The sequence below is a fragment of the Notamacropus eugenii genome, chromosome 1 (assembly GCF_028372415.1).
Source record: "Notamacropus eugenii isolate mMacEug1 chromosome 1, mMacEug1.pri_v2, whole genome shotgun sequence".
Lineage (NCBI taxonomy): Eukaryota > Metazoa > Chordata > Mammalia > Diprotodontia > Macropodidae > Notamacropus > Notamacropus eugenii.
Genome location: NC_092872.1, coordinates 761534312 through 761562244, shown reverse-complemented (window position 1 = coordinate 761562244; position 27933 = coordinate 761534312). Strand labels below are relative to the sequence as shown.

At 52.6% G+C, this 27933-nt stretch overlaps 2 protein-coding genes across 13 annotated transcripts in view; one reads left to right on the top strand and one right to left on the bottom strand.

Moving 5' to 3' along the window:
* Positions 1-12130, top strand: part of ITSN2 (intersectin 2) — a 93336-nt gene extending 81206 nt beyond the window's left edge. For 3 of the 5 annotated variants that reach the window (XM_072653017.1, XM_072652857.1, XM_072652945.1), the window contains exons 30-39: positions 1609-1715; positions 4943-5126; positions 6828-6926; positions 7172-7339; positions 8129-8344; positions 8413-8534; positions 10091-10173; positions 11003-11086; positions 11405-11578; positions 11686-12130. In XM_072653017.1, the coding sequence (XP_072509118.1) occupies positions 1609-1715; positions 4943-5126; positions 6828-6926; positions 7172-7339; positions 8129-8344; positions 8413-8534; positions 10091-10173; positions 11003-11086; positions 11405-11578; positions 11686-11843 (1395 nt within the window). In that variant the 3' untranslated portion in view covers positions 11844-12130. Of the gene's footprint in view, positions 1-173; positions 424-1603; positions 1716-4942; positions 5127-6827; positions 6927-7171; positions 7340-8128; positions 8345-8412; positions 8535-10090; positions 10174-11002; positions 11087-11404; positions 11579-11685 lie in introns of those variants that run through there. The other 2 variants (XR_011976950.1, XM_072653173.1) reach the window with 2 other exon arrangements.
* A 1047-nt stretch (positions 12131-13177) lies between these two features.
* Positions 13178-27933, bottom strand: part of LOC140532789 (protein FAM228B-like) — a 33417-nt gene continuing 18661 nt past the window's right edge. For 6 of the 8 annotated variants that reach the window (XM_072651716.1, XM_072652228.1, XM_072651801.1 and 3 more), the window contains 8 exons: positions 24126-24194; positions 22050-22241; positions 18211-18291; positions 17473-17560; positions 16110-16245; positions 14250-14358; positions 13763-13944; positions 13178-13542 (listed from right to left, as the gene is read on the bottom strand). In XM_072651716.1, coding sequence (XP_072507817.1) covers positions 13485-13542; positions 13763-13944; positions 14250-14358; positions 16110-16245; positions 17473-17560; positions 18211-18291; positions 22050-22241; positions 24126-24194 — 915 coding nt within the window. In that variant the 3' untranslated portion in view covers positions 13178-13484. The remainder of the gene's footprint in view (positions 13543-13762; positions 13945-14249; positions 14359-16109; positions 16246-17472; positions 17561-18210; positions 18292-22049; positions 22242-24125; positions 24195-27933) is intronic. The other 2 variants (XM_072652139.1, XM_072652306.1) reach the window with 1 other exon arrangement.

The following is a 27933-nucleotide window of genomic DNA, read 5'->3' as shown; positions in this document are numbered from 1 at the left end:
CCTGTGCTGGGGGTCGGGGCTGGGCCAGGCTGGATGGGCCTCATCTCTTGGGCGTGTGAGGCCACAGCTCCCACTGTCTGAGGTGTGGACCCACTCCCCCCTCCCTTCAGACTCTGAGGCTCAGACCCAGCCTCACCTTCCCTGTCCCTCCCTTGCTGTTGGTGCGTCCTCAGGAGGAGAAGGCAAGAAGCATTGATGTGTTACCAGCTGTGTACCAGAGCTTTCAGGAGCCTCTCATGTGTGTGTCTTGTGTTTACGTGTTCATGGATATCTCTCTCTCAAGATGAGAAATTCACTGAGGGTGGGACTGCGAGCACCACTGGACAGACTGACCCAGAGGACCTCAGAGCTGGGGCGGGGGGACACGAAGCTCAGGAGAAACATCCTCGTGTCTGCTTGGGAAGCACAGGCCAGAGAGCACCCGCTTCTGGGGGTCCTTAGGAGGAGACTCTGCCCTGCCCCACTCCAAGGCCCTGGTCCAGTCTGACCCTCTTCCCCAGTCTGGCCCTTCAGGCATGTGAGAGCCATCCCCAGAGCCTCACACCAGGTCCCTCCCCAGCCTGGCCCCCTCATCTGGACCACTTCCTTCTTCCATGCTGGAATCCAGATGTGAATGTTGGAGCCCCGCTGGGGAGAAGTCCCTGGTCCTGTTCTCCTTCCTGGCTCTGTATCGTCTAAGCAGCCTGACGTTTTGGGGACTACCATCACTGCCCTGTCCAGGACTTGGGAAACTGACATTTTAAACCTAAGAGTTAGCCTGCACATTCCCAGGGACAGAATCTCTCTTGCTTCACCCACCTTGGAGCTTTGTGATTAAGAGCCTACTCTGTGCCAGGCATGCACAAAACATCTCCTGCCCTGGGACAGTGTTCACCCTACAGGAGCATTTACATAGTGACCAAATCTGTGAGTACACAGAGGAAGACCAGAATCACTTCCATTTGGCCGGCAGCTGTGAAGATCGGCTGCGTGGGCCAGTCAAAGGTAGCCTTGAAGGAAGCTCCTTGCCATATTTCCTCCTCAGTCTCCCAGTTCCCTCCAGGAGAACACTTTTGCCCCCGTTGCCCCTCTGCTTGTGGCCTCAACGTTGCTGGCCTTGACAGGTGGACTTTGGAGGCCATGACCTTTGCTGGATGTGTCTCCTGTGAAGGCCCAAGCCTGGCAGCCCTTGTGAAGCCCCCTCTCCACTACTCCTTGTCTCACTGGGCCAGGGCCCAGGCCGTGAGCCCTAATGAGAGTCTGGAGCACCCCTCCTGGTCCTTCAGGATGTGAGCTGGCGGCCCCCCTGCCCTCCCTTTGACCACACCCCTCCTGGCTATTTTCTTGACCAAGGGCCACATTTCCCCATCTTTGGGGGTTAGTGGGAGGGCAGAGAGAAAGGCAATAGTGTGAAACAGCAACCCCAGCTTTCTTCTCTATGCAGTGAGGGCATTGGGCCAATGATCCTCAGACCTCTCCACCTCTGGCTGCTCCTGTCTTGCCTGTGTTGGGGTCTGCCTGTGGCAGGTGTGGCCTGAAGCCTTGAGTCTGTGGCCAGAGAGGGGACTGGTCTGGATGCCAGCCAGAGGCTGCTCTGGCCAATGGATTTCTTGCTCTCTGGTAGTTTAGGTCTTCCAGAAACGCATGGCCGAGTCTGGCCGTCTAAGCGAAGGAGAAATGGCCTTGATCTTTGTGAACTGGAAGGAGATCATTATGTCCAACACAAAACTCCTCAAGTGAGTGAACCTGGTCCCCTGCCCCTTCCCCACTGCCCTTGGAGTCCTCCGCCCCACTCCCACTGCCCTGGAGTCTCCCAGCCCTGCCCCTACTGCCCTGAAAGGGTCCACCCTCCCTGTATCCCCAAACACTGGGCCAGGACCTGCAGGCTGCCATGTGCAGCCTGAGAGCTGGGGAGTCTGAAAACGCTGGACAGTGGCTGCAAAGGCAGACAATCAAGTGTGTGTGTGTGTGTGTGTGTGTGTGTGTGTGTGTGTGTGTGTGTGTGTGTGTGTGTGTGTGTGTATGTATCTGTATCTGTGTCTGTGTCTGTGTGTGTGTGCGTGTGTGTGTGTGTGTGTGTGTGTGATGTCCCCCAAGCTTGAACCAGTGCCTTGACCTTGCTTGACTGGGAGGCTGCCCAGCAGCAGACCCCTCTGGTCTCACCATCTATCCTGCAGACTGTCCCCACAGTGACTGGCCAAGCCACCTTTTTGTGTCCTGGTCACTTCTCATGTCTGATGGGCCTGCCTCACAGACCAGACATGGATCTCTGTACCCTGAGTCAAGTGCCTGAACCCCGTAGGTCCCTTGTTGTGGGACTGCTCATGTTCTTGGCCACACAAAGAGCAGCCCTTCTGTCCCTCATTCTCTTGGGGGGACACAATGGGTGCAGCCAGCCAGACAAACCATTTTGTGGAAGGGCCCCCACATTGACATAGTTTTGGGGGCCTGGCCGTGGTTCTTGATGTTTGGTGCCTGTGTCTGTGATAAACTTTGACCCAGGATGTGTGGTCTAGAGAGCTTTCTTGGGAAAACTTGGAGATCATTTCTAACGCAAGAGAACCCGAGTCTGCCCCCATCCCCTTCAGGTGCCCATCGGCAGGCTTCCCTTGTCCCAATGGACCAAGCATCCAAGGACCTTCCTTCCAGTGTTTGCCAAGAGGTGTGGTCCAGTTTTCAGGGTGGCCCTGCATGTCTCAGATGGGGTCCCAGGGCCTTGATGTTGGATTGAAATGAGGAGGGATTTTGTGTTCAGGTGCAGGGGCTCCTCAGGTCACAGACGCCTCATCTCCATGCAGTCCAGACCAGCTAGTGGGGTCTCGGGCTGTGTCCAGGAGTTGGGCCCACGACTCCTCATCCCTCAACCTGGGGCTCCTGCCCTCAGTTGCTCAGGGAGCTCCTCCCTTTAGACAGTTCAGTTGATGTACTCAGTCTCATGGGTTCTGCCAAGGGAGGCGACCCCCTCTCCCCAAAGGCCTACTTTGTCCTTTACTTGGCCCGATCTTCTTTCCTGAGACAGGCTCATTTCTTCTCTTCTCATACCTCCTAGGAGTTTTTCCAGGTTCCCTTTACTAAGGACCTGGGGAGAGTGAATGGGGAAGAAGCACCCTAAATGCCCCAGGGTAAGGGGTGAGGCAGGATTGTGTGCCAGGCACTCTGCACCCTCTCTTGTTGAGGGGTGTGTTAGGAGACCCATTTTACAAATGAGGACACTGAGACAGACAGAGGTGAAGTGACTGATCCACAGTCACCTAGCTAAGAAACATCTGAGGCTAGACTTGAACTCCTGCCTCTAGGCCCAGCTACATAATAGGTAGAAATGTAAAATCCTGAACATCTTAGTCATTGTGGCTTCCTTTTATGTCCAGGGTCAAATATAAAGTCTTCTGCTTGCTTTTGACTGGCCTCCTCCTCCCCTTCTGTCCTGATGCCCCTTCTCTTCCTCTGGGCTGTTCCCCATGCCTCGCTTCCCTGGCCAGTCCCAGCCCCTCCTCATTCTGGGGCCTTCCCTCTGTGGTGACCTCCTGTTTACTTGGTCAGTGTTGTCTCCCCATTGGGCTGTGCGCTCCTTGAGGGCAGGGCTCGGCACACACTTGGTGCCTAATCAGTACATATGAGGCAGCCTTGGTGTAAGTCAGCCCAGAATGCTGAGGAGAGGGACCTTACTAAATTTCCTTAGGAGAGGCTATGCCTCCGTCAGACACCAGCTGTGGACCATAAGAGGACCTCAGGCCTTGAGTGTGCATCAAAGTCAGATAAAGAGCCTGAGGTGTCCTAAGGTGGGGGGAACCCTAGCTGCAGACATGACTGGAAGGACTTCCCATAAGGGAGCCTTCCCAGAGTGGTGCAGGCCACTCCCCCATCCCCATTGCAGGCCTTCCTTATGGGCAGTTAACCCTAGGGGACTGATTCTTGTTCAGACTTGGGTTCACCTGGCGCCCCCACCCTCCTTTGCAAAGTACATTGGGCCCTACAGACCGCCCCGCCCCCCCATGCCTAACCCTAATGCCTTATCTCTGGGAAGTCGAGCTTGCTCTCCCCTTAGAGAGAACTTTGGAACACCTGGAGACCCTTCCCTCACCTGCAGAATTCATTGCTGGGGTTTTCACAAGTGCCAGTGTGTACATATATGAGTGTATGTGTATGAGCGCATACATGTGATGTAGTTATGATAGTGGTGTGAATTGGGGAGACCAGAGTGTGTATGTATGGGTATGTGTGTGTATCACAATTGTGTGTGTATGTGTGTGCATAAATGGGATATAGTTATGGTAGTGGCGTGAAGTGGGAAGAAACCAGATTGTGCACACAATTGTAGATATGTGTATGTGCACTTGTGAGTGTGCATCCAGGTGACTGTGTGTGCACTTGTGTGAGTTACTAGTGCACATGCATGTATATATGTGTGTGTATACATATGGTGTAGTTACGGTAATGGTGTGAAGTGGGGAGGGAGGCCAGAGTGTATTTGGGTGTGCACACAATTGTGGATGTCTGTGTGTGCACATGTAAGTGTGCATCCGGGTGACTGCATGTGCACTTGTGAGTTACTAGTGTGTGTGTATGTGTTGGCATGGGATGTAGTTACGGTAGTGGTGTGAAGTAGGAAGGGAGGGCAGATTGTGAACACAATAGTGGGTGTCTCTGTGTGCACATTGTGAGTGTGTAAGTATGCATCTGGGTGAGTGCATGCATGTGTGTACAAGTATACTGTGTGAGTATGCCATGAGTGTGTATGCACTGTGTGAGTGCGTGTGTGTACTTGTGTGAGTTGCTAATGTGCACGAGTGTACATGTGCATATATATGTGATTGGAGGGTGTGTGGGCATGTGCATGCACACATGCATGTTCTGCAGCCATGGCAGCAAGGCCACTCTGGGGAGGGGGCAGCAGTGCCTGGCACACCCCTGGTTTACCCTGGTGGACTGCCGGATGGCAGATCAGCAACTGGGCTTTCTGCAGGGCTCTGCGCGTGCGGAAGAAGACCAGTGGTGAGAAGATGCCTGTGCAGATGGTTGGGGACATAGTGGCAGCCGAGCTCTCCCACATGCAGGCTTACATCCGGTTCTGCAGCTGCCAACTGAATGGGGCAGCCCTGCTGCAGCAGAAGACTGACGAGGATGCTGACTTCAAAGAGTTCCTGAAGGTAACGCTCCCTGTGGGTGTGTGCCCAAAGGCCAGCCCCACCTGGGCTGGGTTCTTGTCCTCCCACACCCACCTAGGTCACAGGCAGTGATCCAGGACTCAGTGAATGTCATGACACCCTCTGGGGACCATCTACAGACAGGACCCTCCTTTGTCCTCCCCAGCACACACCCAACAAAACTCAGCTTGGCCAACCCAGGCCCAGATTGTTAGTGGAAAGAAGCTGAGTCCAGCAAAGACCTATAGGCAGGATGGCATATCCCCTCCCCCAAAGCTGGGACCCCTGGCCCAGTACCCTCTTCAATAAAAAGCCCAACAGATTTGGAAGACAAGACCATGAGTGATGCAAAAATTAACTGGCACCTCACAGTGATCAGAAGGAAGGGGAACAAGGTCAGGCACCAAGCAGAGAACTCTATAGGACACCAGCAAGGGGAAACCCTTGCTCCTTTTCATGGGGGCTCATGATTGTCAAACTATAAAAACAATGAGCAGTGATCTCAGGGTTCAAGAGCAGCTCAAAATAGTGCAATGGATAGGGTACTGGAAGACCAGCCTCAGATACTCACTCGCTTTGTGACCTGGCCAAGGTTCCTCCTCTCTGTTTGCCTCAGTTTCTTCCTCTGTAAAATGAGGACAGTAAGAGTAACACCTTGCAAACCTTAAATCACCATTATTATATTAGCTATTAAGAAAGGGACAAAGGAATGGGGAGGGGGGTGAGAGAATACCTCCAGGGAGACCAGAAAAGGCAAAGAGAAGAAATATCCATGGTCAGAGTAGACCTGTGGCCTGGGCTAGGACCTGCGAACTTGGAGGCCCATGATACAAAGAAGGTGAAGAAGAGAGGTCACCAGAGAGGCTCAGGAGCATGACTCACAGAAAAGGGGTGGAAGTGACCACTGTGAATGCATGGGGAGGTCACCAGCCACTGTGGATGGCCCCTGCCCTGCTGGAAGAGCATCTGGAGGACAGGGGGTCTGAGAACACATACCAAGGCAAACCACAGGGGAAGGAGGTAGAACTCAGATTGCTGCAGGCACTAACCATGCTGTTTGAGCTTAAGGATGGAAGAAAAGACAAGTGTTTCTGAATATGGTCACTATGGCAGGAAGGAAAACTCCAGGCCTTCAGCAAGGGGCTCTCCCCAAGGAGAGGAGGGCACTCCTGGAGGACTGGGGAGACTCATTGCTTCAAGAGAGGGCCTCACCCAGAAGTGTCCAATAAAAATGGCAGACGTTCAGACACAAGGAGGCTGAAAGCCATCCATTGCCTTTGGTAAACTTAAGTACTGGCATCCGTGGGAACCAAAGGAATGGGCAGGTGTGATGGCTGAGCCCCTACCAGTGCACCTTGGAGAATTACTGGGGCCAGTAGAGACATCAGATGACAGGAGAAGGGCAGAATTTTCCCACTAAGGAGAGTGGGGGAAGAAGAAGGGAAGGGAGTCCTTAAACTCTAGGCCAAAGGACTGAATTTGGATACTTAGCAACATTCTAGATGATGTTCTTCGAGGGGTGCTTAGTAAACTTGTAGAAAGGGGGCCAGTGTGGTTTTTTTCTCTAGCTCCAATTCAATTGGACACCCAAACACTCACTGGGACATTGGAGGGTTGTAGGTGTGCCAGGCAGCTCTATTATTATTATCTATGGATGTTCTGCCACACCCTGTCACCGTGTCTTTGTTCTGTGACCTCTCTTAGAGACTGGCCCGAGACCCTCGGTGCCAGGGCATGCCGCTGTCCAGCTTCCTGCTGAAACCCATGCAGAGGATCACGCGCTACCCCCTGCTCATCAAGAATGTGAGTCCTTGGGGAAGGGAGGGGCATCGTGGGGCAGACCAGCAGCGAGGTCCCTTCCAGGCCCAGAGGAGGGGAAGGGGAGAGGAGAGCTGTCGCGGGGGCAGGAAGCTGCACCCCTGGGGCTCTGAGCCTGCAAGAACCTCCTCCAGACCCTGCAGAAGCCAGGCAAGCAGAGGGACTTGTCCACTAGGCAGAGGGCCCTTCGGACACACTGAACTGCCCCACGGGCCTCTGCCCATCTCTAGATCCTGGAGAATACCCCAGAAAGTCACGTGGACCACTCCTCCCTGAAGCTCGCCCTGGAGCGTGCCGAAGAGCTTTGTTCCCAGGTCAACGAAGGGGTCCGCGAGAAAGAGAACTCGGACCGCCTGGAGTGGATCCAGGCTCATGTCCAGTGTGAAGGTCTCGCCGAGGTGAGTGAGGGGCTCCTGGGGCCTGCTGGGGACCCAGAAACACCTGCTTGCTCAGGGTCTCTTGGGTGGAGTCGGGCTTTCCTCCGGAGGCCGGTCACACTTGAGTGGAGCCGATCTAGCCCTCTGGTCGCTACCTGGCCGAGCCGCTGTCCTGGAGGCAGTAGGGAGCCATGGCAGGTATAGAAGCAGGGGATGGGAGGCTGGTGGGAGGTTACCGCGTGATCTAGGTGAGCCTAGAGCGGACCAGAGATGCCGCCGAGGCAGAAATGAGGCGGTGGGGTCAGGAGAGCGAGGGAGGGGGGAGCCCGGAGACAGGAGGGCCGGGTGTCCATCTCGGGGGCGTCTGCACAGAGGCTGGAGGCCAGCCCTGACCACCTACAGTCAAGGTGTGCGATGTGAGGGATGATCAGCAAAGGAGACCCCAGTGTCACCAGACCCACAGAGCAGGAGGAGGGTGGTCAGCAGTGGCCACGTGAACAGGACACATTGCCGGGGGACCGGGCGCCAGTGGTGGGGCTGGGGAAGGAGCCTAGCCTCTGGGCTGGGGGTGGGGCGTGTGCAACCCCCCCCCACCCCGGTAATCGTTACCGAGGTAGCCACGGCACCTGCAGGCAGGTGCGTCCAAGGTGCGGGGCCAGCGTACCAAGAGGTGTCCGCCAGACCCTCTGAGCCGTGGCGGCGTAGGGTAGGGAAGCCTGGCCGGCAGTGGTCAGCACAGTGGTCAGCACAGTGGTGCGCGTTGTGCAGCAGCCTGGGCCCTCCCCTGACTGACTTCCTGTGTCATTGAAGCAACTCGTCTTTAACTCGCTGACCAACTGCCTGGGCCCTCGCAAGCTGCTGCACTGTGGGCGGCTGTACAAGGCCAAGAGCCACAAGGAGCTCTTGGGCTTTCTGTTCACCGACTTCCTGCTGATGACCCAGGCCACCAGGCCCTTCCCGGCCGCTGCAGGCCCCGACAAGCTCTTCAGCACCAAGTCCAGCGCCCAGTTCAAGATGTACAAGACGGTGAGTGCGGCGGGAGCTGTGGGGCGCCACGGGAGGGGCCTGGTCACTCACACGCCTGCCTTCCCCAGCCCGTCTTCCTGAACGAGGTCTTGGTGAAGCTGCCCACCGACCCTTCCAGCGACGAGCCCATCTTCCATATCTCCCACATCGACCGTGTCTACACACTCCGAGTGGACAACATCAACGAGAGGTCAGAGCCTTCCTGGGCCGTGCCCTCCTGTCTGTCCCTGTCCATCTGTTTGTCCTTCTGGCCACCTCTCCATCCACATAGCCCCATCTGTGTAACTGTCTGTCCATCTCCCCATTTCTCCATTCACATGGCTCCATCTGTCTGTCTGTCTTACCTGTGTGTCTGTTTATCTGTCTTTCTGTTCATCTGCCTGTCCGTCTCTCCTCACACATTGATCTGTTCTAGCATGTGCATCTGCTTTTTCCAAAGTCCAGTCACTAAGGGGTGCCATAGAGCACAGAGCACACACCAGGCCTGGAGTCCCAAAGAACTGAGTTCAAATCCTATCCCAGATTCTCACTAGCTCTGTGACTCTGGGCATGTCCCTTCACCTCTGTGTGTCTCAGTTTCCTTATCTGTCATATCACACTAGCCCCTATCTCCCAGGGTTGTTGTGAGGATTCAGTGACATACTGTCCCAGCATGTAGTAGGCACTGCATAAGTGCTCAATCTCCCCGCCAAGACCAGAGCTAGCTGAGTTCCATGGGCATGCTTCATGATGTCACAGAGTGAATAGGAAGGGGATTCCAGCCCAGGAAAGAGACAGGGCCAAGGTGATTGAGGGAAGCATGGATATCTGTTGCTAGGTGCTTCCCTGTGCCACAGCCAGGCATCCACGTGGCTTTGCCAGGTCTGCTTCACTCAATTCTCAGGGGAGATTAGAGGTCAGGGCTATTTGCAGATAAGGAAACTGAGGCACAGAGCAAAGGAGTGGCTGTCTGGGGTCACATAGCTAATAAGTGCAGAGGCTGGATTTGAATCCAGATCCCTGCTCCACTAGACACAAAACAGTGCCTGAGGAGGGGAGAGCATGGGTGGCATCTGTAGGAGGTCAGCAGGTGGGTGACCCAGAGCTGGGAAAACTGAGGCCCTCAGCTGTATGCCAGCCTCCTTGACCAGAGGGCATCTTGACCTGGGAGGCCAGTGAGCACTGGCTTAGGAAGAGAAGTCACCAGCAGGCCCCGCATCCCACCCTCTGCTCTGTGCCTCGGGGGTCTTCAGAGACCCTCCCAGGGCAGACACTGTAAACATGAGTCATCAGGGGAGCCACGAGCAGCAGCCACAGGCCTCCTGAGGTTCCTGAATCAGGAGTGGAAGTTTGCTGTGAATCCCATACAGCAGCCACAGGTGTCTATCCAGGTGTACACACATCTAGTGAGGAGAGGCTCTTGGTCCTCTGCCCCTCCCAGGCTGGCTGTGCCCAGGGCCCGAGCTGCCCATGCATAGCCAATGTCCCGGGCTGACCTCAGCTGCCTACACACACCCTGCAAAATCTGGGTGGGGCCACTCCAAGGGGGTCTCACCCAGGGCTCCCCACCAAAGTCAGCCATTGAGGGGGGGCCCATTCCCCAGAGGTCAGGCACCAAGCACTTTAGGCAGAAGGAGATTCTCTTTGTGGATGGCTGCTGAAAAAAATGGGGGTCCCCCAGCCAGTGACCATGAGGCAGGCATCATTGAGCATCCCCACCTGCCTGGGCTTGGGCCCTTGAGTCCCCACATTCTCTCTGCCCCTTAGGACAGCCTGGGTTCAGAAGATCAAAGGGGCTTCAGAGCAGTACATCGAGACAGAGAAGAAGAGGCGAGAGAAGGCCTATCAAGGTATGGGGTGGGAGGGTGAGCCCCTAGGGCACACCAGGTCTGGCTGGGCCTGAGCACTTGGGCCTGCACCAGCCCAAAAGCCAAACTGCCCCAGCCATAGGCAACTTCCACTCTTTGGGGGGAAGCACCACGGGCACCAGGAAGAAGTACAAAAACACAAAGAAAACGCCTCTGCAGCTGAGGGGGGACAGAAAAACATCCCCCTGGAGCCCCCAAACTCAGGCCAAGACAGCTGAGGGGTCCCTCGAATCAGTGGGAGCAGAGGCGGGCTGAGGGCAGGGGGACAGAGGGACAGCTGTTGTGAGTCTAGCAGAGGGATACAAGGAGGATGAGGATGTGACAGTGGCATAAGAATCCAGACCCAAAGAGAAATTTCTCTTTGCACCTCATAGGTATGGCTCCCACCTCCATGCCTTTGCCCTGACTGTGTCTCCGTCCTCTGTCTCCCAGAATCCTTCTCTTCCTTCAGAATACAGCTCCAGCCCTGCCTGCTCTAGGAAGGCTTTCCTGATGTGCTTTCTCCCAAAGCCCCTGCACTGAGTCTCTATATTTATTGTGTCTTGGTGCCTGTGGTCTGGAAGCCCCTTTATGCTGTGTTCTTTATGCTCATGTCCCAGCACCCAGCACATAGTAGGGGCTTCAGAAATGCTTTTAGACTGACTGACCAGGACTTAGAGGAGGGGAGAGATGGGGGCAGACCAACCTCTGTCCTCTCAGGGAGCCTGCCCTTGTGGACTCATCCACCTATTCATCTGTGCCCTGGATCTTTGTGGGGGCACCCCCACTCTGGGCACCTCCAGCCAGGCTGGTTGCCTCTGCTTCCTTGCAGCACGATCGCAGAAGTCCTCTGGCATCGGCCGGCTCATGGTCCACATCATCGAGGCATCGGAGCTCAAGGCCTGCAAGCCCAATGGTGAGTGCTGAGCCCCTGGGCATGGTGGCGGGGCTGGCCCAGGCTCTGTCACTCACGATCTGGGCTTGGTCACCTGTAGTCTAGGGGCTTGGTTGTCCATGGCCTGGGCTTGTTCACCTCTGGTCTGGGGGCTTACTCACCCATGGTCCAGGCTTGGTCATCTGCAATCTGGGGGCTCAATCACCCACAGTCTGGGCCTGGTCACCCGGGGTCTGGGGGCTCAGTCACCTACGGCCTGGGGGCCTGGTCACCCACAATCTGGGAGCCTCAGTAGCCTACAACCTGGGCCCCTGTCCATCCTGGCTTTGTCCTGTGCAGGTAAAAGCAATCCCTACTGTGAGATCAGCCTGGGCTCTCAGAGCTTCACGACTCGGACTCTGCAGGACACGCTGAGCCCCAAATGGAACTTCAACTGCCAGTTTTTCATCAAAGACCTGTATCAGGATGTGCTCTGTCTGACCCTGTTTGACCGGGACCAGTTCTCCCCAGACGGTGGGTGGGGGCAGAATGGGGAAGGGCCATGGTCACCCAGGTGGGCTGCTTTGGGACCCGTCATCATTTGCACAGAGACACAAGGGCTTTTGTCCTTTGATTGCCAGATTTCCTGGGCCGGACCGAAATCCCCGTGGCCAAGATTCGGACAGAGCAGGAAAGTAAGGGGCCCACGACCCGCCGCCTGCTGCTGCACGAGGTCCCCACAGGCGAGGTGTGGGTCCGCCTAGACCTGCAGCTGTTTGAGCAGAAGACGCTGCTCTAGAGGCTGTGGCTCCCCTGTCTGAGCCCTGGGCCGGGGCAGGTCCCTTGGCGAGGAGCCCCAGGAGCAGACGCTCCGCTGACACCAGGAGGTTTTAAAGAGGGGACTTGACTTACTTTAAATACTGTGACCTCTGATGATGTGGAAAATACTTTTAGATTTGATTTTCTTAAGAAGTGTAAATTATTTATGTAAAATGTTTTGGTTCTGCACCTTTCTAAAGTGTGTGCATCTTAAAGCTTTGTCATTGCCAACATGTACAGAAAGAAAATATATGTTTGTGGACAGAATTCTCAGCAGTCAGGCTGATGTGATGGGAGAGTGGGGCTGCAGGGGCGGGGGCCACAAGAGGCTGGGGCAGGGGTGCTGCAGGAGGCTGGGGGGAGGCACAGGAGGGGGCACGGGGGTACCAGAGCGGGGGCCACAGGAGGCTGGGGCAGGGGTGCTGCAGGAGGCTGGGGGGAGGCACAGGAGGGGGCACGGGGGTACCAGAGCGGGGGCCACAGGAGGCTGGAGCAGAAGCAATGCAGGAGGGGGCGTGGGGGTGCAGGAGCAGGGACCACAAGAGGCCAGGGCAGGGGTGGTGCAGGAGGCTGGGGGCGTATAGGAGGGGGCTCAGGGGTGCAGGAAGGCTGGCTCTTTCTCTTCCGGGTGAACCTGATTCCCAGGGTCCAGTGTGTGGAGTATGGGCTCAAGGCAGCTGACCACCACCCTGCCAGTTCTTGGGTCCAGCTGACCTTGGAGGCATCCTCTCTGGCCCCTCCCCCCCAGCTCCCACACTCTGAGATTCACAAGTCCCAGAGTCTGGAGGGAGATGACCCTCAGGGGCTCCAAGGACAGGGAGGCAGCCCCCTCCCCACTGAGATGCTCCCATGCCAGTCCAGCATGGCCACCTTCGCTTTTCCATGGTAGCCATCCTTCAGTCCATCCTGATGTGACACAAACTCTCTCTGGACATGTCCCTTTATCAATGTACTTCAGCTGTGGCACCTGGAAGCTGAGCCCCACCTCCAGAAGAGGTCTGGCCAGGCTAGAGATAGAGGGACCACCCCCTCCCCAGAGCCGGAAATCACAGTCATTGGGGGAGGGGGCGGGGGGGCTGAACCTTAATGCTGACTCACACTGAGCTTGTGGTCCCCTAAGACTCCTGGCTTTTTTCCAGACAAACTCTGTTCAAGCTTAGCCCCCCTCTCATCCTTGAGAAATTGGCTTTTCAAGCCCCAGGGCAACACTTCTAATTGATCCCTAGTGGGTTTCATCTTCTTACCACAGCCACAGCTCTCTGGGCATGGGGCATGGGCAGGGCTGGCTCCCTACTGCCAGGAGCCCAGAGTGTGTTGTAGAGACAAACAACTTGCTTTATTTGACCCCTCAGGCAACCCCACATGTTCTCCTCTGATTCACCCGAAGCTGCAGGCCCCCCAGAACTTGGTCCTGGAAGTCTCTGAATGACCACCAGGAGGGAAGTTTGTGGTCTGTCAGTCAGAAGTCCCTTGGGCCTGGCTGGTGGGCCACACACCACCTCACAGCTCATTCCCAAGCAAAGCCCCTTTTGGATCTGCTTCTAAAGTTAAACCCACATTAGGAGAGATTGATCTGCGATGACCCCTCGGGACAGTGCTAAGGGCACCTCTGCCGACCTCTTCATGATGTGTGCGAGGCCTGGCCCATGCAGAGGATGTGTGCCAGCTTCTCCTGGTACCTGAAGCAGAGAAGGCAGAGGAGCACCCTGAGCCCCGAGTCCAAAGCGCCTCCAGCCCCCCCCCACACACACACAGGCACAGCCTCACCCCGTCCCCTTGGCCAAGCACCAGCGATTCTGTCCCCAAAGCCAGACTGAATGGCAGCCTCAGGGCAAGGTCTGTGGAACCCCAGGTGCCCACAAGAGCAGTACCGGCAAGGGGCGGGAAAGGCTCACTCACATGCAGTACAGCGTCTGGCTGGCCGGCTGATTTGTGAACCTGAGCAGCGCAGGGCGATGTGCCCAGACCTCGGCAGCCTTGCAGCTGGTCCTGGAGCTCCTCACCTCATCTTGGTCCACCGTGCTGCAGGCTGTCAGTGGCCGCCCAGAGGTGCCCAGCACCTGCCCAGTGACCTGGGAAGTCTGCAGTGCATCTGTGGTTAGGGTCCTGGAGCCCCACATGCCCCTCCTCTGAGGGTTATTCATTCCTGGGGATTCTTATCTCTGTGATCAAAGCTACACAAGGAGGTGACTTCCTCGCTGGAGACAAAGCTCCGTGAGGGCAGGCACCGTGCCCTCAATGAAGGACACGAAGAGGAGGGAGAGATGGCTTAGCAAAGGACTTGGGGTTTCTGGACGCCTTTCTGACCCGCAGGCTGCCCTGATGATGGACCCCGGGGCAGGTGGCAGCAAGAATCCCAAACACCAAGGGGTGTGAGCCCACTCACCGAGTCTGCCACCTTGTCCTGTATGTTCTCTGGCCTGAGCTTCAGGACTGAGAGGAACTTTGTGCTGGGGAGACGACCCCTCCCTGCAGAGCCTGGCTTGGCTGTAGTGCTGAAGGAAACCCAGAAAAAAAAGGGGATCACCCTGTGGTGTAGACTGTGGCCAGGCAGAGCCATGGAAGTCACATGGGCCTTCTCCATGGTCAGAGGCAGACCAGGAGTGCCAGGGAGGGCTGGACAGTATCTCCTCTGACCCTGCCAGACCCAGCAAGGGGACACTGTCTGCTGTGCTAGCAAGACTCGGCAATCAGACTCCAGGATTCCTCTTGGAGTCAGCTGAGTTCAGTGGGAACTTGAGGGTCATTCCCAACATGAGACAAGTCTGGACTGTGCAGGTCAGCTTCCACCAGGAGGGGACATTGGGGAGCAGCCCTTCCAAGGCTGAGGCAGGATGTGAGTCCACTGTAGCCAGGGCTGAGCAGGATGAGGCCACGCAGAGGAGGGGAAGCTGTGGGCAGGTCGGGACCAGGCTGTGGGAGGCCAGCCTGAGGATGGAACTGATTCAATGGGCACTTTCTGGGCACTCAGGAGAGTGTCCAGGACATCAGAGGAGTGGAAAGCAGGTCATGTGAGGGTGGCTGAGTTGTCATCTTTCTGGGCCGATCATTTAACTGACAGCAGAAACTCCCAGGTGAGGAAACCTCTTCTCTACTATATTCAGCACCCCCTCTGCATCTTATAACCTCCTGACCACAGCCTAAGTTTCCCCATCGGTGCTGTCAGTTCAGCAATGTTTGCTCTTTGGAGCACCCTATGGAGCCTGCTGGCTCAAGCTTGACCCAGAATCAGCGTGTGTCAGAAGAGGGGCTCCAACCCCGCTTCCCCTGGGCTCTCTCTCCACTAGACTGCCCCAAGTGAAGAGAGAACAAACAGTTCTCTAAAAAATGAGATTAACTCTCTGTCAAACTTCCCAAGGAGGGGCCATTATCTCTTCACTGCCTGCCCATGCCTGGCACCATGTCTGCCCGCAGACTCCTCGTGAAGCCTAAACTCATCCAAGAGTAGCAGTAAGTTCTTCCAACACAAGTCCGACAGACAGTCAGAGAGTGAAGCCAGTTCAAGGGTCAGATCTTGGTGCCCAGTATTGGTCATGGAAGCAATAAGAAGACAAAACAGGCTACCAAGGGGATTCAGGACGTTTTGGGTGCGCAATGTCAAAGAGCTAGAAGTGCCCCCGATGGGCAATGAGTCTTACTCCTGAGATCGCTCACAGTGTTTCCTCTACGAATTGGAGAGAGCAGCTTGGCTAGCCATCAAGATCACCCATCCAAAAGGCAGACTTAAGAGTGGAGAAAATGAGAAAAAGCTTTGCATTTTTATTTGGGTTAAGTAAACCCTCAAAGTACCAAAAATAAAAAATAAAATGAACTGCAAAAGATTCCTCCAAACACTAGTAAAGGAATTACCCATCTGAACAGCTCACATCCAGAAAAAGTAAAGTCGGTGAGATGGGACTAGTCAGTGTTGGAGAGATTGTGGAGAAACAGGCCCACTAATACATTGTTGGTGGAGCTGCAGATTGGTCTTATCATTGAGCTAAGTGGTTCAGAACGATGCTGTGATTAAAATGCCCGAGGGCAAAGGCAGAGAAAAGCTTCCGTATCCCCTAACATATTCATAGCAAGAACATCTGCCGTAGCAGAGGACTAGATACAAAGCAGACCCCCCCAGTCCCAGCTTCATTATCGGAGAGTAAGCCCCACCATGTCCGAGGCAAAGCCGCTCTTGTCTTGGGCATGGGGCCGCCCCAGAGACTTTACAGAGGGCCAACTCGTCTACACCTCAAGATGCTGACAAGCCTACCTCATCTTTTGGCGGATTTCTCCTTCGGCCACCCCCGAGTTTGGCCGTCGGTCCTGCCGGGCAAAGGAAAATGGCGGCAGCGCTTCAAGCTGCTTGGCCTTCACTTGCTTAAATTCCTTCATCGTGTACATTTTCCCTACAGGCAGAAGATTCACCCACAGTCCTCCAAATCAGAGTGCTGGGAGGGGCCTGGGCAAGCAACCCGTAGGCACACACACACACACACACACACACACACACACACACACACACACACACACACACACACACACTACCCTGCCAATCCTCCACCTCTGCTTGGACACCTCCTGGGCCGTCTGAGGGCAGAGAGGGTTCGCTGAGGGGCCTCTCATCCAGCTTCTCCTGCCCTGGCCCTGGTCCTGAGTGACACCCAACTGTCTTGCCTCAGCTGCTGCGGGGTCCAGAAAGACCTGGGGGCCTCCTCGCCCTGAAGTGTCCACCTCTCTGTCCCTTTGGCCTTCTCAGCCCAGGCAATGCCTCTGGGAGGCGGAGCCCCCTTCTCCCTTTGGCCAGGGAAGGTCCAGACCTGACCAGCCCAGCTGCCTCTGAGCCCTGCTCCTGACTTCCAGCTGCATCTCCTCCCCCCAGTACACCATACTTCCATAACCCCCTCTTTCTCTGTTACCATAAGCTTGGTGAGGGCAGGCAGGGGCTGTCCCTACCCCAGCACAATGCGTGACACAGAGCAAGCCACCAACAATGTTTTCCTCCCCTAATGGAAGAGGGGTGTCCCTCCCCCACCCCCCACCCCCAGCCTTTATCAGTGGAAAAAGCTTTTGTAACTGAGGTATAGGATCAGTTAGTCAAAGATGGAAGCCGCTTGCGAAGGCCCCATCAACCCATCCATCTTCAACATAAACCAGGGCTGTGGACTCGCGGAAGAAGCTGGATGACTTCATGGACAAGATGTGTTGGGACTGGTTGTGACAGCCCTCCCCCCCCAGCACCAAGGGAGGCCTGGGACACATCGGACTGTCTGTCTATCCACAAACACGCTGGCCACCTCTTGAAGGACAGGAGAGGAGTGTTTTTCCTCCAGGGAAGCAGGGAGCTTCTGGGGGACTCCATAGAGAGAGAAGGCTTCCAAGCTGCCAGGAGAGTACCCCTTTCTAAGAGCTAATTAGCTCTGGCTGGATGATCAATGCCAAGTGGATGATTCATGAAGAATACACAGTGGGGACAACCCCCAGCCCCTCAGGGTGATCCCCAGAACTCTACACTTCCATCACATTCGAATTATAACAATGCTCAGTGTAGTGCCTGCCTGGCACATTGTCTGGGCTTAAATGGTGACTTGTCACAGTGTGGGGTGGCAGATGAGGCAGCTGGCAACTCCAAGTACCTGTCTCACATTGAAGGATCGCTCTGTTCTCCTCATCTCTGTCTTGCTGGGCTTGTAACAGGGGATCACGGAATGGTGGGAGAGTAACCTGGAAGAAACAAAACCTGTTGAAGGCTTGGTCTGAAAACAGACTTGGCTCCAGGGGCATCAAAGAAGCTTCCTCCTCAGCCTGCCCAAGCATCAGAAGCACTGGGCCTTCAGAGGAGGGGGAGGCTCCAGTACATGGCCAGTTCACACAGGGCAAAGGTCCTCAGAGTCCAGCCAGGAAGCCAGAGCTGGCTGCTGTCCCCTCTGCCCATGGTGGAAAGGTCCCTCTGCAGAAGAGAGCTGAGAATTCTGCAGGTGGGACCATGAGCAGACAGGCTTGTGCAAAACCTTTTACCAAAATCTCAGCCAAGGCAGCCTGGGCAGGCCTGAGGTTCCCTTCTCCTGGTCAGGGCAATGTGGTCGTGGCTTTTCTATGGAGCATGTCCCACAGTTGTCTGTGCCCTTCTGGGGCACATTTCACCAGCAGGTGGGCACTGTTCCTCTGCCCTAGATTCTGATTCAAGTCCTGGCAGCACAAAGTGATGTCTGCTGACCCATCCACCTGATTACCCTAAGAATGGTACCTTTGGATCTTCCCATGGAGAGAGGAAGGAAATGAAGAGGACCACCTCCATGCCTATCCCGCTTCTGAGCTATGCAGGACCCAGGTATTTCCAGCCCTACACTGAATCATCAGGGTCTCAGACCCACCTTGAGGTACCCTGGGTTCTTGTTCCTCATGTAAAAAGGGTCATACTCTTCAGGATCATAGTGATTGATGAAAGCATTGCCCTGGGGAAGGAAAAGACAGCTCGTGAGCCCATGGAGGCTGGAAAGAGAAGGAAGGGCCCAATACCCTTTGGTGCATCCCAGTATCCACTAAAAATGCTGACCAGAGCAGAGGCTGGAGCCCAGCATTCCTCACTCAGAAATGCCCTTTCTGGGGTCTAAGCCCATGCCTACACAGATGGGTCCTAGAATAATCTGTTCCTAATTCTGCACTATCCACTGACAAAAGTTCTGTACCCTTGGGGAGCCTGTAGTCTGCCCAGTCTAAGGTGGGTTGAGGTGAGCTAAGGCACTTAGCACCTGGTGGTCAGGGAAGGCCTTCTGGGTAAACGACCATGGGGCTCTGCTCAAGGCCAGGTTAAGGAAGAGGGCTGACTCCAGGCTTGGGGATGGTGATTTGTAGAAATGCTTTCAGTTGGGATGGGTCTGGATACAGAAAGCATGGCACCAAGTGATGGGAAGAAGGCAGGAAGGGCAGTCTGGAGTCAGATTATGGAAAGGCTTTAAGCACCACAAGCAACAGGATGGCACTGGAGTTGATTGGGGGGTGAGGGCAATGTGACATGGTTAGACTTCCACTTCAAAAAATCATTTTAGAGACGGAATGGAGGGTAGACTGCAGGGGAAAGAGACTGGAGGCAGACGCTCCCCGCAATGGCTATTACTATAGTCCAGGCAGGAAGGAAGGGGGTGGGGGCTGGGGTCTGCATCAGGGGGGTGGTCCAGTCAGGGGGAGAGAGGGGCAAAGACAGAAACGTAGCACTTGAACCACAGCGTGAATGGGTATGAGATGAGTCTGTGCATGATGTTTGTTTCTCAGTCAGGACAGAGGCTGCCAGGAAGGCTCAAGTGAGGAGGGGGGAAGAGCAGTCCATGGGTCAGGTGGGAGAGGAGGAGCTCCTCAAAAGACGTGGCAGCCCGTTCTCAGTCAGAGAAGCCATCCGTCCTAATGCCCTTCCTAAGTGTCTCAGGAAATTCCTTCCAGATGAAAATATAAACTCTGTTTGGCTTCCCAAGTCCTGCACTCCTCCTCCAGACACTGGAGACATTGGTTCCCCTCCCCCAGCCCATGCTCTTTGGTCTCTCCCACACATCACAAACTCCTGCCTCCATGCCTTTGCATTGGCTGTCCCTACTCCTAGAAAATGTCACCTCCTGACCGCTACATTTCAGAGCCCCTCTGACCCTCAGCACCATCCTTTCCAGGAAGGACAAGGAAGATCAGGGAATCTGGGATTTGGGTGGGGAGATTCCTCCAGATCAGAAATTGTTTCATTTTGATCTTTGCATTTCCAGGGCTTAGTCTAGTGCCTGCTGTCTAGACACACGGAAATCACCTCATTAATGCTTGTTGATCTAGTCCAGCCCACACCCACCATGACACATCCAAGAAGCAGTCAATCAGCTGATTGTGTCATTCATGAAGACCTCCCCTTGAAGCCCCTTCCACCCTGGGGCAGCTCTCCCTAGACATCAGGCCTGATTTTGCCTCTGTCCCTTCCTGCGTGGTTCCTGGTTCTTCCCCCTTCTCAGGACATGAAGGTCTCCAGACGAGAAGAGAGAAGGCTTGGAGCTGAACGAGGAGAGGAAATCATGTAGGTGACTTGGAGGGATTTGAACTAGGGGAGCAGATCCATGGTTGAATTTGGAAAGAAGAAATTTGGCAAAATTTGGGAGAAACTGAGGGAAATTTGAAGAATCATCTTCGGACCCAAATATGGGTTGAGATTGTACTCTTGGAGTAAAAGAGAAGCCAGTCTGAGTCCGAGGAAGGATTAAAGAGGGAGGGGAACTTGAGGTAAGCTCAAGAAGACAGTAGAGAGCAGTTGGCAAGTCAAGGCAAGGGAAGCTTGAAAAGGCAACTGGAAGAAGGCCGTGCTCAGAGCTGATTGATGGGAGGGGTGGATGACCGTAGGAGAGGGTTCTGAGTAGAGTTGTCCAGCAATGAACAGGACCGCAGCCTAAACAAACCTGCTGAAAATCCCAACTGTTCTGGAGAGTGAGAGACTGGGCAGAGCTTCCTGCCTCCATGGGTCATGTTTGATCTCCACTGTTTCTCCTGGAGAAGGGCCTTCAGGTTGTGGGAGTGCAGGAAGGGCTCCTAAAGTGTCAAGGGGAAAGGGGGAGGGGACACTTGACCCTGTCAGGAAGAACTCCACCAAGAAATGGGGAGGGGAAGGACTGAGGCCATGGTCGGGGACAGGAGAAGAGAGCAGGGTTAGGAACAGAAGGTTCCTGCTTAGATACCGAGGTAGCCTTTGTCGGCCTCGTAACTGGAGAGGTCTGGGGTCTTCTTGGGCCTGCATCCAAGACAGCCCGAGACTTATTAAAGTCTATGGAGACTCCCTGCTTCTGATGATTCCAGTAGGCACAAAGGACGTCTCAGGATGAGGCACAGGCTGTGTGGCCAGAGATGGCCAAGGAGGGATGTCTTGGCCTGGGATTTCTGGACTGTGGCTGAACAGACCCCTACTGCATATTCCTAGAAAGACAAGGAGCTCACGATATCAAACTACTCTGTGCGAAGTGTAGACAGGGAAATGAGGGAGGTGGGTGATCTCCTAGGGAACGCATGGAGATGAAGTAGGATCAGGAGATGCTTCCTGTAGAAGATGGGACTGCCCATGAAATACGAAGGAAACTCGGGAGGTCAGGAGTTGGAAGAGAGGACGCCAGTCCAGGCTGAGGGCCAGGCAGAACTGAGAGACGCTAGGTGTGGTCACCGCCTGGAAGGAGGCTGGAAAGGTGGGAGGGACAGTTTAGGGCTGCCTGAGGAGGGGAGAGGAGGGGAGGGGAGGGAGGGGAGGGGAGCATCCTGCTCCCTCAGAGACTTCACCTGGAACAAGGTATTCACTTTACAAAGGCTGGAGAGGAGCTGTCCAGCCCCTGCCCCTTAAAGGTACTTTTGTCTACTCTGATTTTCCCTGAAGTTCCGATTTCTGTGCCTCATCTCCTCTATTATAATGTAGGTCTGGAGGGCACAGACAGTCTTTTGCCTTTTCGTTTTCTCCTCAGGGTTTAATACAGTGTCTGGCACAGAGGAAGCGCCTAATAAAGGCTCATTAATGGATCAGTTGATTTGAAAAGCTGGGGAGTTACCAGGACCACAACTTCCTGACCTTTAAGGATGAGTGGAAAGAAGTGGGCATGTCCAGCCTGGGAAAGGGAAGGCAGGGGGATGTGGGATGTCTTGAGGAGGAATTCTATTTCTTCTCTTTGAGGCTAATCAAGGAATGATGTCAGGAAGAACTTCCTCCCCAAAAGGACTGCCCCCAGCAGAAGTCCAGGGCAGGGCTGACGGTGGGGAGGCTGGACAGCCAGCCATTGGGCCTGGCACAAAGTAGATACTTAATACATGTTTATTGAATGAATGATAGTGGGAAGGAGGCTGCTGAAGGTCTCTGCCACCTTTCTTGGAGATGACATCATGCTGCTGAGACTAAGTGAACTTGTGGGGCCACTGAAAACTGAGGATCTTTTTCAGAACAACTTCTCTAGCTATGCCTCTGCTGCCCTCTACTGGGGAAGCTGATTTTTTTCATACCTGAGAGCAAAACTTGACATGTATGCCTGTGGCATGTCATCCTGTACAACTCAGCCCAATACTCTCATCTGGCAGGATCTTTTTGGATCTGGACTCTGCCACCCATTGTGTTAGGGACCCCTCCCCACAGGATGTCCCCGCAAAGGCACTCACCATGCCTCTCTCCACCCAGTTACCCATCCTCTCTCCCCCAGCATTCATCATGATTTCCCGGTACCATCTTGTTGCTGTATTTGATGTAACTGTCAGACTCCTCTTGTTTCCTCTTTATAATAGTGTGGGGCAGGCTGACTTTCTCACTAATCTTCTGCTGGAGAGGGTCTCTAACATTGAAAGACCATCTCCTGTACAGCAGTTCCCTTCTCTTGATAGTCAGCATATCTTGGTAGTCCAAATACTTGTACATTTCCTAGGGAAAGTGAGACACAAGAGGCAGATTAGCAAGTTTCCTCTAAGAAACAGGAAACAAAAAGCACCCCTCACTGGTTCCCAAGGGTGTCATGACCATCTCTACGGCGATGACCCCCAAATTGGCTTGTCTCTCATCTCAATTCTAGTCTCGCATCTCCCATTGCCTAGTACATATTTCCAAACGGATGTCCCCTGGACATCTCTCTCAGGTGGCCAGCATGCTTCAGTGGGGGGAAGAATTCCCAAGTCTCTGCTGGATGGTGCAGGGGACAGAGAGCAGGACCAACTGTGTGGCCCTGAGCAGGTCCCTTAGCCTCTCTGTGCTTTAGTTTCCTCTTCTGTAAAATGGAGGTAATAATGGCATCCACCTCCCAGGACTGTTGTCCTGAGAGTGAGCACGTGAAAAGTGCTTTGTAAATGCTGGTCGGAAGGGTTCCTCTCGTTACCTTCTGGTTCTTGGGCTGTTCCTGGGCACATTCTGCATCGGTCTCTGAACCAACCCCTTACAGTCCCATGGGGTGCTCAGTGGTGGGTTCCTGGGCTGCACGCTACTATCCAGCCATGCAGGCTTTTCACCATTCTGCACACATGATGTTCCAGATGCTTCTTGTCTGCTGTGTGTCCTTGTGCTGACCGTCACATGAGTGTGGGGGTGTAGAGTGCATTGAATCATTCCATCAGTGGGTTTATTGGAGGTTCAAAGTCCTGAGTCCACGTAAAAGTTGTGAAAAACCATTGGATGAAATGGAGTGATGTTACACAGGAAGCATATTTGGACTAGTGAGGGTAGAAAGCCAGTTCTGGACCCAGGAGTCCACATTGGTCTAAGCCTTCCAGAGGAGGAAAGCCTCGGCAGAGAGGGGGTGAGCCTCTGTCCAGAGGAGGGCCTAGAGAACTGTGGACTTCTCAGAAGCATCCCCAGAACCCTGTTGGCAGTATGTGTATCAGGAGCTGGGGGCCAGCCAGACCTACCAAGGATAGGTGGCTTCAAGGCTCAACAGGGAGCCTAGCACATGAACAACACCATGGCTGATGGGAATTTCCTGAGCTCCCCAAGGTGGGAAAAAAAAATCTTCCAACAAGCAGGATCCACCTTCCTTTGCCCCATGTGCCCTCTACACTGGAGCTCACTTTGTTCTAGAATGCAGGCACTGGTGGGAGGGGAATGTGTTTGGGACCGAGTGTTCTCACTCTACAATAAAGCTAATTCGGTCTGCCTGACTGTTGGTATCAACTGATAATCATGAGGAGCACCCAGGTGAGAGGAGTCCTAAGCTATAGGACCCCTCAGCAAGATGTTCCACTGTCTTTGGGAATGTCCTTAGGAAAGAAACTTTAGGGAAGGCCTGAAAACTCATTGGAAGTGATGGAAAGTGAGCATATGGCAGCGGGCTGCAGACTCTTGGGGTGACGGCCATTGGAAAAGTATGGTGTGACTCAGACTGATGTCTGGCTTCCCAGGAGCAAATGGAGGCCCCCAGGGAAGCTTTCTCGGTCACCCTTGACTCCAGCCAACACAGGCTCTCAGCACGCACACCATGTCATCTCCTCTCTGTGGCTTTGCGCATCCTGCTCCCCAGAGTGAGAATGCCCTCCCTCCTCATCACCACGTCCTAGAATTCCTAGCTTCCTTCCAAGCACAGCTCAGAGGCTGCCTCAGTCTCACAAGAGTCAGCGCTGGAATCACTGGACACTTGCTCTGCATGAATGTCTGGTGACTTCTCTCTGTATGCACCCCTCAGTGGGCTGTGAACTCACTCCTGGTACATAGGAGGTGCTCCGTTAAAGCTCTGGAGATTGAATTTCCCAGGCTGCCAATACCCACAGATCCCTGCCTAGCATGCGAAGTACAGAGAACATGGGTGCTGGGCTAGCCACTCACCTTCACAATGAATTTTTCTCGGCATAAAATCAATTGGACAGCTGTATCAACGTCATGTTTTGCCAATGTCTAAAATGACAGAAGTAAATTCTATTCAGGAATAAATTCTAAAATCCTGAAAACCCCAGGATTACTGCACACACACACACATACACACATATACACAATACACATTCACATACACACATATACAAATACACATATGTACACACATACACACACTCAGCCAAGATACACCATCTGTGGAACCCTGACTTGCAGAGAAGACTTCCTGGGATGCAATGACTTCAAATTTACTAGAGATGCTTGGGATCCCAAGAGGAATTCTTGTCATCATCAAAGTGTTTTTCTTCATCTCATGTAACATATGAATACTACACAGATTGTGATGGAGACATTTCCACTAACTGCTGGAGCAGGCCACCTTCTGAGTGAATAAGCTACAATACAGTCTGGCTCTGGCTCTTTGTGACTCGCTGTCAATAACTAGTGAATGGGACAGCACTAGCTCAGACCATCTCAGGGGCCCCACGTTCCAGAAGTTTCCAGTGTGCATTCAGGTGAGTTTACAGAAGGTGCAGCCTTCTAGAAAGTGGGAATGAGAAGCGCTCATGAAGTGGCTCCAGATGCAGAGATCGACAGAGACAGGCCAGTGTTTTGTGTGTTTTTATTGTGTAGTATCTGTCTCTTGCACTTGAATAATGGATCAGACATAGAACATTAACTAAGACAGGCAGCCGAAGGCCTCCGCCAGGCCGTTAGCGCCCAGAGGAACGCGCACACTAGGGCTTGGATGACGCCCCTCATGTTTCATCAGGGGAATGCTCAGGCTAGGATGAGGGTCTTTTCAGTCTGTGCCCATTCACCTTGTTTCTTGCAGGCAAGTAAGCCAGAGACTTGTTAGCCTAATTATCTGTCTGTCATTGGCCATCATCCTTGTCTAAAGTCTTGAACTCTAAAGAGTGAGAATAGCCCTCAGTGAAATTCTGATATGACTCAAGTAGCCATTGTTATCCCTGACAAAATAATGAGAAAAACTTGACATAATCCTAATTGTTTGTCATGCTCACCTCCTGAAATAGTGCTCAGACTTTTTTTTTGTAGTTGCCAGTGATTACTATGGGATCTAATAAATTTGTTCCAGAACAAAACTCTCTCAGGTGTCTGTTGGCAGACTGGAGAAAATAAATCCCAGTTTATTCAATTCAATATGTACTTGCTGCATTCTGTTAGGATGAATGCTCAATGGACATTTGTTCTGCTGAATAATCCTGGCCATCCTACAACACCTTTGATCATGAAGCGTTACAAATGTTAAACAGCAAAAGAGGTTCAGTCCCCAAACCAAATGAGTCACTGACCTACTTGGGTAAGTATTCTAAGGCATAAATTTTGTCAACCAAATTTAGAAAAATTCATAAACCTTTCTCCTAGTGAAAAGAAAACAAATCTCCTTCTGAGGCTCCATCAGAGGATGACTGTTGGTGTCCTTTGTCAGCTCCTCCCCCTTTTCCACTTTGTGCCCCACCATTTGTTTCAGACACCCCTTACCTGGGGAAAAGGCACCCCGGAAGCAGTGTCTTATTCTTTCAAAGAGTAATGCCTGCCCCTGAGAGGAAAGAAAAACCTCTCTCTGAAATACTCTCACTGATTACTTTTGTCCTCAGGGAACAGGATAAGAAAAAGGCAGGTGGAGAATCAGAGGCAGGAGGACCACCGGCACAACGGCTAGTGCCTTCCAGCAAGACTGCGACTGAGACTGCCACTTTGCAGAATGTGAAGGAAAGGAAGGATTTAAATGGCCTCTCACTGGCCACTGCCTTTACTTCTACCAACCAACGCACTAATGTCCATTCTGCCTCAAATAATCAACATTCCCAACAAACCTTCTGTAGGATGAATGTATGAAGAAGAATAAGATCTTGTCTGCCAGACTTCAAGATTTCAGAAGACAGAGTCTCACCTTTGTATGACTGATTCTGGCCAGCTTTGGAATGGAGGGGAGAAATTCTTCCCTGTTTGCAGAGATTTGTGACATTGCAAACGAACTCCAGGCTATATTTGTAATTAAATTGTGTTTACTGTTAATTTCCACAACTATTATAAAAGTGTGATTTGAATTAATTCGGAAATATCTAGCTGAGGGGGTGTATCTAGCTCGCTAGGGCTTTTTAAAGTAGAAACTTTGTGAAATTTAAATACAAACAGCCTTTAGATCCCTCTATCACTCTCTCCTATCCCTGAAAAGTGACAGATTTCTTGTTTCCGTGGAAGGGAAGAAGGCAAATTTACCAGCTAGAAAATGCTCAGTTTTTAAACAGAACTGAAGCCAGTTTGAAACTTTTATCTCCAGTTATTCCAAAAGTGAAAAAAATAAAGAGAAATAACAGTTTTGTGGTTTGAAAATTTGGAAATATATATAGTGCTTCAGAACCATCAAGTGTGGCTATTCACTCTTCTCTAGCTTGGAAAGTAAATCATTTTTTAATTTTTTTAATCAGAAAGCAATTATTCGAGGACTTTTAGTCACAAAGCAATTCATTCCTTTGTCGGTAGGTTGGGATGTGATTGGGAAACAGAGAAAGGAGGGATTGAGGAGGCAGGAGTGAATCAGAATTGGCAGCTTATTGAACTTGAATCCAAGTCCATAAGACAAAGGGGGAAGAAATTAGCAAGTTAGAGATGCGTTTGCACTGATGCAGGAGGACCCATAGGAGCCTCTGTGAATCTCAAAGGTTCTAGACTCCAGAACCTACACCTTTAGAACTTTGGGCTCGTCATCTTTGTCCATTCTTCAGATGGCCAGCAGAGGCCCACAAAGACCCTAGGACATAGCAAAACATGGCATAAAAGTGGAAGGAAGTTTTGGATCTCAAAGAGGAGACTAGGGAGATTTTGATGACTAAGAAAGGAGAACCCTGGAAAAATGCTTGTTTCCTCCTCAGAAAGTTAAAGTTATTTTTGAGATTTTGCACCATCTCTAACCTTTGTTTTACCAATTTTCTATATTCTTGTTGATGTAGAAAAGTAACTGAAATCAAGCAGCAAAATATAAAAGTGAGCAATTTTAAGTTTTGATCTATATTGGGTTTTGTTAAATCAGAGGAAATCATTACTCACAGCATGATAACTGCGGGTGCTACTGTAACTATACGAATAATCGGATTATAACCACTTTCTACCAATCACTGTAGAAACCAGCGGAGAACACAAAAACTGGGAGATGAGTGAAGTAATTTTTTCCCACATAAGATAATTCAGAAATGCATCCAACTGCATTCATCCATCCAATCCACATTCTTAGAGGAGAAGTAAAGGGAGTTACAGGAAAAAATAGGCAGCAGAACTATACTAGTGGGGGGACCTCAACCTCCCTCTCTCTGAATGTGATAAATCTAATCTCAAAATAAACAAGAAAGAAGTTGAGGAGGTGAATAGAATTCTGAAAAGGTAGATATGATAGACCTCTGGAGAAAAGTGAATGGGGATAGGAAAGGACATATCCTTTTCTCAGTGGTACATGGCACATATACAAAAACTGACCATATACTAGGGCATAAAAACCTCACAATCCAGTGCAGAAAGGCAGAGATAGGCGATGCATCCTTTTCAAAGCATGATGCAATAAAAATTATACATAATAAAGGGCCATGTAAAGATAGATAAAAAATTAATTGCAAACGAAATAATCTAATCCTAAAGAATGAGTGGATCAAACAACAAATCGTAGACACAATCAATAACTCCATTCAAGAAAATGACAATAATGAGACAACCTACCAAAAGTTATGGGATGCAGTGAAAGCAG